Raw genomic sequence first — 10622 nt, 5'->3', positions numbered from 1 at the left:
TGCGACGAATTTAATTTACAGCATCCTTAGTAACTAAATGAACCAATTATGAACTGGAGTGATGTTGAGGAACTGTCCGAGCCAGAATCCGCACACGACACCGACAGTGGAAGCATTTTTAAAAATATACTAAATTAATAAATAAATAAACTTTGGGGGGGGGGGTTGGCCACACCCACTTCAAGTTTAAATCCAAATCCAGACACTTGGAGCACTAACCAGATACAGATACAGACAGTGTCCTTGCAATGGACTCACCAGGTTGAACACCGTCTCCACGATGTCTCGGTTCGTCACCTCTCCGGCCTCGACCAGTCCCTCCAGCACAGCGAACTTCATTCGGATGCCCCTGATGGGCACTGTGGGCGTCATGCCCCCTCCACCAGAGGGCGCTTTGTCCTCCGCCATACCAGGTGAGACACCTGTTCCTCTTCAAGGTGACTCAGGTTTAAAATAGCACCTCGGACGTGCAGGATTAAGCTCTGTGTTTCGAAGAGAAGCCTTAAAACCCGCTCTCCATCAACTGCCGGAAGTCTGGAAACACGAGTGGTACTACAGGTGAGACCACAGGTAATATGAACAGGTGATATTTCAGCTCACGCGCAGACGCTCAGCACTTCCAGTGGGTCTATGAGGAAGTGTATAAGGAGGGCTACAAGAGTGCTAAAGAACGGCAAGAATGAAGGAAAGCAATGTGGGTTAGTTCGGAAACACTAAACTAGGAAATCATTATGAATTTTGTTGTTTGGACGGACAGGAAACTGAGCTTCACCTCTTCTTCTTCTTCAGAGCAGGATAATGAGCTCGAGCTCTCTCTCACACACACACACACACACACTCACACGTACACACACACTCACTCTGTCTCTCTCCGTCAGCTAAAAGCACTCCGAAACGGGAATAGAAATCCTCCCGCGGCTGCCACGAGTCCTCCAGGCGAGCTCGCAGTTCTTCTCGGAGTTTTTTTTCCTCTTCTTTTCAGAGCGCCATCTCTTCCTGAATCGCTCGAGTCCGGCTCGCCGCCGCCATGACAGTGTGCAAGTGGGTGAGCGTGCGCCGCGCATGCGCAGTGCAGGGCTGAGTGAGGCTGCGTGGGGATCAGGTGTGCTGCAGGTACACAGCTTTACTGCTGCTACTGCTACTAATACTGCTGCTGTGAGCCTTCAAAAACCCTCCAATCTCATTATATTCTCTGTTTATTCCCGTCATCAGTGCACTCGGTCTGTTCAGTCCTGAATTAATAAATGACGTGTGTGGGGGTTTTTTGTTTTTTCCTTTTTAAAATGACCTGCTAAAGATGAAGATTCATACTGTAAAGTTATTACACTTTATAATGTAAGCCTATTTCTCATCATTTGTATTAGCAGTAAGCGAGTATAATAAATTATAAACAATTATGACTGATAAACTAACTATAAGCTATGAGCTACATCAGTTCTGGCCATAATAAATATTCATAAATAAATAAATAGATAGATAAAATTGTTAGAACTGGTAGCACTGCTACCAGTAGTAGAAGTAGTAAAAATATATATATATAAAAATAAAATAAATAGTAATTTATTTTCAAAATATTAATATCTTATATTATTATCACATTTATTATTAGTAGTAGTAGTAGTTGTAGTAATATTTTATACTTTTAAAATTTTAATATATTATTTATTATAGCATTTGTACTACTAATAGTGGTAGTAGTAGTAGTTTATTTTTAAAATATTTATATATTATCATTTATAATATTTATTGTTGTTATTATTTGTAGTAGTAGTAGTAATATTTTACACTTTTAAAATATTAATATATTATTTATTATAGCATTTGTACTACTAATAGTAGTAGTAGTAGTAGTAGTTTATTTTTTAAATGTTTATATATTATCATTTATAATATTTGTTGTTGTTGTTGTTGTTGTTATTATTAGTAGTAGTAGTAGTAGTAGTTTATACTTTTTAAATATTTATATATTATTTATTATTGCATTTGCGGTGCCCTCCACTAACATTGGCACCCTTGGTAAATATGAGCAAAGAAGGCTGTGAAAAATTGTCTTTATTGTTTAACCTTTTGATCTTTTATTAAAGAACTTCATAAAAATACTCTGCTCTCATGGATATCAAACAATTCATATTGATATTTATTATAACGTTTATTTTTGTTGTTATTATTGTTAGTTGTAGTAGTGGTAGTCATTTATTTTTTTAAAATGTTAAATATGTTATTTACTATAACGTTTATTGTTGTTGTTATTGTTAGTAGTAGTCGTAGTTATTTCTTTTTAAAATATTAATATATTATTTATTATGAGATTTTCTGTTGTTGTTGTTATTATTGAAAAATTTGTGGAGGAAACTACACGCTGTGTGTGTAGATTTTGCCCGCTGGTCCTCCAGCATCCCGTGACGGGGCACGTGCGTGTCATCATGCACTCCCTCAGTGAGAAGCCCCTGGGGTGGTTACCATGACAACAGCCCTTGAGACCTCACAAACACGAGCAAATATATGATGATGGTTGTACAGATCACTAACTTTCACCACAGTCGTGTTCACTTTAATTAGTTTGTATTGTAGAGTATGTTTTAAGCACATATTACTTCTTTTTTTTAAATATAAAGTTCAATTCACGCTAATGTAACGTTAACGTTAATGTTAATTACTGCAATTAGTGTAGTTACAGCATTCAAACTACTAAAAAAAATTTTTTCGACAAATTGCTGAGAAGTTATTCTTAAGTAGCCTAAAAGTACAGATAAAGTGTTGAAATCTTACACAATTAAAAGTGGAAGTACCAAATCAACAACAAACAAAACATTGTAAAATGATATATAAAATAACAATAAAGGTATCGTTGAACCGATGAAGTGAAGTAAGGTCATGTTTTGATGTGAAAAGTAACTTTCATTACTTATCTAACATCTGTTAGATGCCATTTCGCATACGTTTGCAATATTTACCATGAGCTAGCCTAGAGCTAATGAAAGGTACTGGAACTGATGCTTGTTTATCCTGGCGTTAGCAAAGAAAACATGCTAACTTCATTAAATATCGTCCGTTAACATTATCAGCATAGCAAAATGTACCTCAGTAGGCTTTTTCAAGTTAAATACAAGTCTTTGTTGAAAGACTGAGGTACTGAGGTAGGGCCAGCGGCGCTCATCCTCAAATTCAACACTGCTGGATGATCTATCTTCAGGTGTACACTGATAGCTGTAGTGATAACTACACTGTGTAGCATGAAAAGGTCACAGCAGGTGATGAACTGGCATGATTTTTGATCATTTTGGATTGGATGCTAATCTAAAACGATGGGATGCTAAACTGAACCCATTAGACTGATATATAGCGTACACTCCTTGGCTGAATGAGCGAAGAAGAAGAAGAAGAAGAAGTCCATTTTGTTTTTGGAAATGTAATTAAGTTAGAGTACAAGTACTCAATAACAATAACACTCATGTAACAGGGTACAATTTCTCGGCTAGTTTCATTTCATTGCAGTAGGTTTTCAAAGTAGCTAACCGTACTAGCTAGGTGTTAGAATGTTTTTAGTCAGAAGCGGCTAGCTGTTAGCGGTTAGCTCACCTGATTTAGCTGTTTTCTCATTATAAGTCAGATTGTACAGTCTTCGATTGAAAGTCAGTTATAATTTGTATTTATAATTCAGCTACGAGAATCAATACAGATGATCTGTAATACACTAGCATGCTATCGGGAAGCTATAACAAACGTTAGTTAGCTAGCTAAGCTAAAAGGCTTGCTTGCAGGTCTCCTGTATAACTTTATTTTTTTTGATGATTTTATCAAACATAACGGAAGACTACAAATTACGTTGTCTTCTGTTTACACGGTAAAGTTTTGTAGTATTTTTACAATACAGTCGTTACAGTAGATATACTGTAAGCTTAGTCATACTAGTATTGTAAATATTTTCCCAAAACACCACATATATAAGATTACAGGTTTGAACATAGTATTCTACTGTAGAAATGACAGAAACTCTACACCATCTGGAAAGGATATAATGGGGGGGGGATCATTGGTAGGTGTACCATGGATGATGTTCCTGTCCCTCATGGGGAAAATATTACCATGTACTCTGTCACCAATGGACACAGGAACCTCCATCACCATACATCCAGACACCGCTGACCACCAACCACATGTCCAACAACAACAGGAAATGACCGCGATAATCTGGGACACAAACTGGAGTCCCATCCATGGTGTTCTCCCAAGTTGGTCCTTGGACAGTCTCCGAATTCACCACCACTCTGACACAGCTACTGAGTAAATGAATGAACGAATGAATAATTAATTACTAAATCGAATCATTCTCCTGTTGTTGAGCTCTATGACACCATAGCATCCATATCAGCAGGTGACCCAACGCTGAGCCATTGTTTGACCACAGACAACATGGCTTCTATTGAAATTCAATGGACAAACAGAGATGAAAGGCTTGATCTTTTTATTTTTCATGTATTTGCACAGCTGATGAAGTCTGAAATGTCCCAAAAAAATGTAAGGTTACAGATTGGTCCAAAGGGAGAACCTGGTCCTTTGTATGTTTAATGGTTTCATGATCTAAGAGAAAATGGTTTCTTAAGGGTTCTTTGGATGGCGTTGTGGTTCTAGCTTTAAAAAAAAAAAAACAGGTTTTTTAAAGGGTCCACAGTTAAGGGTTCAGTTAGGATTTAATATATTGATCATATTTGATACAGATCAAGGAAACAAATTTGAACCCCCCCTACCCCAAAATTCTCTCTCGACCATATAATCGTTGTGAAGCCATGTGTATTTATTATGTGCTGTCCTTTTTGTCCAATATTCACATCCAAAATAACATTCAATAGTTAATCTGAGTGTTTCCCCAGTGTTTCCTTCTCTCTGTGCTGCACATTCTAATGCGTCTATTACTCCAACACACGGGAAGGGTGTGTTAATGAGCTCAGGTGTGCTAGAGCCGGAAAAACTGGAGAGCAGGATGAAGAAATCCTGGAGTAGTGAATGAAATTAACCCCATTGCTGACTCTCAGATCCCATATTAATAATTAATAATTGTACAAATCTGATTCATAGACACTTCATAGAACAGATAAACTGTTCTGACCCATACAACACCCACAGCAGCTGCAGTAGGTCTGTAAGCAGGACTTTTATTTAGTCAAGATAATGAGAAGTGGCCTTACAGTATAGTGAGCTTAATGTCAGTCTGCTGTTCTGCCTGCAGCTTGATTATAGATGAAACAGCAGGACTTTTTATTAATAAGGAATGATTGCACACACACACATACACACATACACACATACACACACACACACACACACACACACACTCCTAGACTAACCTGTTCAGTCTTGGCTTTTGTGTCTTTACATAAACAAATTTGTGGATGGTGTACAGACATGACCAGATACGGGGTGTGATGCAACTCTTGCAAATAATCTGTGGTAAAAAATTTTGAAAATCTAGATCTGTGGTTTTTAAAGGATTAAATAGTAATTAAAACAATTATTTTGTTGCTCCAGAACACTTCAAACTTGTTGTTATATTTCTTATGTTTTAAGAAACGCAGTCATAATAGTTAGAAGTTGAATCCACTGGTCATTTGAATAAAACGGGTTTTATCTGAAGCTAAACAGGCGAATAAAGAAGTGAATAAACTAGTATAAATCACGACATTACATTTTTCATTAAAATAGGAAAAGGGCTCATTATATAATCTAAATTCAGGAATAAAAAGCTCCCAAGACTTTAATAAACAAACAAACATCATAGTCTGTAGATGCCAAATATCATGATAATAAAATAAATATGAGATCATAAAAGAAAATATGGAGCAAAAAACTTGAACAGAATTATAATAATTATAATAAACTAGTAAACTAAATAATAATAATAATAATCATAATAATAATAATAATCCCATATATATTATTATTATACAGAGAATCAGGAAAATAACCAAACCTCAAATTAATTAGCATTTCAGCATTAATTAATTTTCAAGCTCATTTTGGTGTCACTTCCCTAAACAGACCACTAGGTGGCGCGTCTCCTCTGTGGTCATCACAAGATCTCGCGATATTTCCCCCGGTTTTCTCGCGCTCGCTGTATTTCTCGCGAGAACACCTCATTTCCTCCTCTTTTACTCCCTGCGTTCAAACATGGCAGTCGGCAAGAATAAGAGGCTGACCAAAGGCGGCAAAAAAGGGGCCAAGAAGAAGATGTAAGTTCAAAATTCACCCCATAGGCTCTTTAGGACACTTAAATAAAGATGGCGTTTACGTTTTTGTCATTAAAGGTGTTCGGATGAGTTTGATAATCGGCGGATTGTGTTAGCAGGGCCCGGCTTTACCCCGGTTCATGACTTAGCGGGCTAACTAGCTAACCGTTTGTTTAGTTATTTTCTCCATTTTTCAGCGTTGTTTATATAAGTCCGTGTTTGTTCGGAGGAAAAATGTCATCTTTATGAGTTAGTAAAGTGTCCTTGGTGGTAATAAGGTTAAAGAGATGAGCTGTAAGTCACATGAACCTGTAATAACGAGTACCTGCACACCCCTGAGACCATTTAGGTTGTAAAATAATCCTCATTCTAGGCCCCGTTTAAGTAAATAAACTACTTTTGTCCTAATCCTGAAGAGAAAAAGTGTCCAAGAAGAGAAATAAAACATGCTCAGGTTGTGTATTGATAGAGACTTCATGCAGTTATGTTGCAGTCAGACATTTTAATAAATAAAACCCTTTTAATGATCCATGTGAAAATCATGATTTTGGTATGAAAGCCTTAAAACCAGGACGGTTTGTTTCTGTATATAAAAGTTTGTCAAGTTAATGCATTGAGCTTTAAAAAATAATAGTAAGATAGCAAGTTCTCTACTCTCCAGTTGGATTTATTATGCGCTAATAAAAAAAGTGCCACTTGTAGATGATGTAAAATTTATCAAAACTATATTCAAATGAATGCATGCGTGTGCTTTAGATTAGACATCAGCATCAGACGTTAGCATCAGGTTGTGTGTGTGTGTGCGCGCAGACAAGGTGCTGGTGCATGTTTAGATTCCTGAGAAAGTGAAGAATTCTTCCACGTCTGCTGTTTTGGTCCTGAGACGGAGTGTGTTTAGGTTTAGAAAGCTGTGGAAATCCCGAGTAAGACTTGAATTATGTCTCCTTTCTTTTCCAGCGTCGATCCTTTCTCCAAGAAGGACTGGTACGATGTTAAAGCCCCGGCCATGTTCAATATCCGCAACCTGGGCAAGACTCTGGTCACCAGGACTCAGGGAACCAGTGAGTAATGCTGAAATCATTTCATATACTACATACTCATATATACACACACACATACACACACACTTTTATTTTGTTTGCCTGTGCGTTTGAAAAGGTTTTGTCCTCGTGACAGTTCCTATATCACAAACACACCAGAATAGCCTCTTGAGCCCTGTTCGGATGGGATCAGTTTACCAGAAGGACGTCTGTAATTCTTTGTTCGGAGAAGCTTGACGTTTTTGCGTCTCTCTCCGTGCACGAGCGCTCGTCTTGTGTACCGTCGTTGTGTATCGTTTTCAACATGCTTGGGTGTTGTGGGATTGTTCCTTTCTCCTCCTTTTTTTTTTTCCTGCCTACAAAGAGACGCTGGCTGATATCAGTTGGGGGCGAAGCAGGATTACTACAATTAGTGTTTTTTATGGTTTTGCGATTCATGAAGTGGTTAATACTTACAGCTATGGAGGGAAAACATCTGTGTGGAGAAATAGTATCTGGACCCAAACGATCAGACAAGTACGGGAGTTTTGGTGAGAATCGGTAGGCGTGTAAACTTACTCGTAGGAGTGCCGGGGGAAAATAAAAACGGCAGTAGCGCCGGTAAAATAGGACGTTACCCCACAACCACAAGGACGTTTAATCCCGTCCGAATAGGGCTTTGGGTGACGTCGGACATTGCAGAGAATCCCCCTGCTCTGTTCAGAGCAGCGCCTGTTACGTGACGTTATTGTAATCTAGGATTAATGCGTCGGTACTGTTAGTATCGTAAGAGTTTTTTCACTTTGTCCTCATCATGGGCGTTGGGAATGAATGATGACGATAAGTCTTGGCCCCAGATGAAGAGCAGTGATTACTGTGCTACGAGATCTACTGACATTCCCACAAGTCTGCAAGTCCTCGGTAGCTACAGACGAATCCCCTGAGCGTCGAGTGACGTGCCTGTCTTTTGTTTCAGGGATCGCCTCTGACGGTCTGAAGGGTCGCGTGTTCGAGGTGAGCCTCGCTGACCTGCAGAACGACGAAGTCGCCTTCCGCAAGTTCAAGCTCATCACCGAGGACGTGCAGGGCAAGAACTGCCTGACCAACTTCCACGGCATGGACCTGACCCGAGACAAGATGTGCTCCATGGTCAAGAAGTGGCAGGTAGGTCGCGGGACGTTCACGCCGGCGTTGATCCTGCTGTATCGGGTGCGCAGGAACACCGCTCGGGAGTGACGTAGTCATACGTGATTAGCTTAGCAAAGTGTTTCTTTCCTGCACCATGACGGTTCGAAGGGATTTAATTAGCATGGGATTATATTTAAGGAACTTATAAATCTACATCACTACCCAGTACCTGTTATTTCTCTTTATACCAGAGCAGTATGCCCAGGTTGTGAGATTTTCACTTGTTAGAGAAGGACACGTTGTACTTTTTATCCGTTTGTCGTAACGTTTAACGTTAAAAGCTGTGCCGGGTTACTGAGAAACCGTGAAGTGTAAAACTGAAGACTGTTTTGTTTCAGAAGACCCGGTTACGGCTTGACTGATACAGGGGAGGGGCGAGGAAGCTAAATAAACCTTCCGACCAATCAGACTTGAGAATTCTACAGCACTGTAAAAAATTAAAAAGCAGGGTTGTATTGCTGTTACGAGCACAAACCCGTTGTGTTAAGTTATGCATGCGCGCGCACACACCCCGATGCTCGGATATAAACAGCGGGGTCGGTATGTCGTAAGGTGAAAAATGATCTGAAACGCAGCGTTTTTTCTTTTAAAAAAAAATTCACATGCACCGTTCCTGCGCAGACAATGATTGAGGCACACGTGGACGTGAAGACCACGGACGGTTACCTGCTGCGCCTGTTCTGCGTGGGCTTCACCAAGAAACGCTCCAATCAGATCCGCAAGACGTCGTATGCCCAGCACCAGCAGGTCCGCCAAATCCGCAAGAAGATGATGGAGATCATGACCCGCGAGGTTCAGACCAACGATCTCAAGGAGGTGGTGAACAAACTGTAAGCGCCTTCGGTTATTCCTGTCCTGCTAACATGGCATGATGTGAGCGCTGGATCTTCTGCTGAATGAATGAATAACCTCGTGCAGTATATCTGTCGTCTTATGATGTCCTATAGTATATGGTTTTGTATAATATATTGTCTTTTTGTGATTGTTATTCAAATGCTGCTGTATCTGATTTGCTGATTGTGTGTGTTACAGGATCCCTGACAGCGTGGGAAAGGACATTGAGAAAGCCTGCCAGTCCATCTACCCACTGCACGACGTCTACGTCAGGAAGGTCAAGATGCTCAAGAAGCCCAAGTTTGAGCGTGAGTTTGGGTTTTGAACTTATTCCCGTGGCCTCGTCCCGATCCGCACACACTAACCCTAATACGCTTGTTCAGCTAGATTTCAGCGTCGTGGTGCGCTCCTGTGTTTCGAAGTCTTCTTTACTCACTTGAACCTGGTGTGTGTTTCAGTGGGGAAGCTGATGGAGCTGCATGGTGAAGGTGGAAGCAGCAGCTCTGCTAAACCGGCGGAGGGCGAGACCGGGGCGAAGGTGGAGAGGGCGGACGGATACGAGCCTCCCGTCCAGGAGTCTGTCTAAATCTCTCATGCTCGTAGACATGGCCAATAAAGTTTGGAAAATGTACGAGTGTGGCGTTGCTTTTTTATTTTTGTGAAATTTCGATAAACTTCAAGGTTGTTTTTAAAGCACGTACTGTTTTCATAACGTACGTGTTAGAGAGATCGACCGATATTGATATTATTTTTTAAAATTTTGTATTTTAATAACCAATACTGATTTGTGCATTTATGTGCCCTATTTATTTGTTTTACTTCTGTTGTTGACGCAATGAGAACACCACCGCTAAACTGAACAAACCGTTTTAGTTATAACAATTGTCAATTTCACTTCCTCCTTGCCTACAAAACGTAACTCTTGTTTATACACCAGTAAATAGAGGGGTCTGAAAGAGTGCAAAGAAATTAAAGTGCAGTGTTAAAGTGTCTAAGATTTTGTCTCGATTTCTTCGCTCCAAGCCGCTTAAACTACATATGGAGCGTTTACCTAACTCGTCTAATTTGTACGATAAGTGCTGTTCTAGCGGGCTGCAATTCTCAAACCGCCCACAAGGTGCCGCTGTTGTCGGTGGATCCGATATTATATAATCGATTACGGTGAAATGCTTAATATGGGTAAAACTGATTATTGGTCGATCTCTACTTACAGGTATAAGTAATGAGGTGTGTAGTTTGAGACTTTCCCTTTTGAAATGGACGGAGTATCATGGTCTGTATGTAAACTGGGATGTCACAGCAGGCTTCACGGCTGCCTGATCAGCAGCTTTGCCTTTAACGCACGCTGCAGGTGTCG

At 39.8% G+C, this 10622-nt stretch overlaps 2 protein-coding genes and 1 non-coding gene across 5 annotated transcripts in view; 2 read left to right on the top strand and 1 right to left on the bottom strand.

Annotated features, from left to right (window-relative positions):
- lrba (LPS responsive beige-like anchor protein) overlaps positions 1-1260 on the bottom strand; it is a 221912-nt gene extending 220652 nt beyond the window's left edge. The window contains exons 1-2 of one of the 3 annotated variants that reach the window (XM_053619041.1): positions 773-1260; positions 259-663 (exon numbers count right to left, since the gene is read on the bottom strand). In XM_053619041.1, the coding sequence (XP_053475016.1) occupies positions 259-408 (150 nt within the window). In that variant the 5' untranslated portion in view covers positions 409-663; positions 773-1260. The remainder of the gene's footprint in view (positions 1-258; positions 664-772) is intronic. The other 2 variants (XM_053619044.1, XM_053619042.1) reach the window with 2 other exon arrangements.
- A 4852-nt stretch (positions 1261-6112) lies between these two features.
- Positions 6113-9896, top strand: rps3a (ribosomal protein S3A). Its single transcript, XM_053619299.1, has 6 exons — positions 6113-6227; positions 7182-7285; positions 8220-8407; positions 9053-9261; positions 9464-9573; positions 9724-9896. The coding sequence occupies exons 1-6, from the start codon at positions 6166-6168 to the stop codon at positions 9849-9851; spliced, it is 801 nt and encodes a 266-aa protein (XP_053475274.1). The 5' UTR covers positions 6113-6165; the 3' UTR covers positions 9852-9896.
- On the top strand, positions 8070-8142 carry LOC128604535 (small nucleolar RNA SNORD73). Its single transcript, XR_008385197.1, has one exon. It is a non-coding gene; the product is annotated as a small nucleolar RNA SNORD73 (small nucleolar RNA).
- Positions 9897-10622: the final 726 nt, after the last annotated feature.

Source organism: Ictalurus furcatus, chromosome 29, assembly GCF_023375685.1.
Source record: "Ictalurus furcatus strain D&B chromosome 29, Billie_1.0, whole genome shotgun sequence".
In the NCBI taxonomy this organism is placed as follows: domain Eukaryota; kingdom Metazoa; phylum Chordata; class Actinopteri; order Siluriformes; family Ictaluridae; genus Ictalurus; species Ictalurus furcatus.
This window is presented reverse-complemented; position numbering and strand designations above follow the sequence as displayed.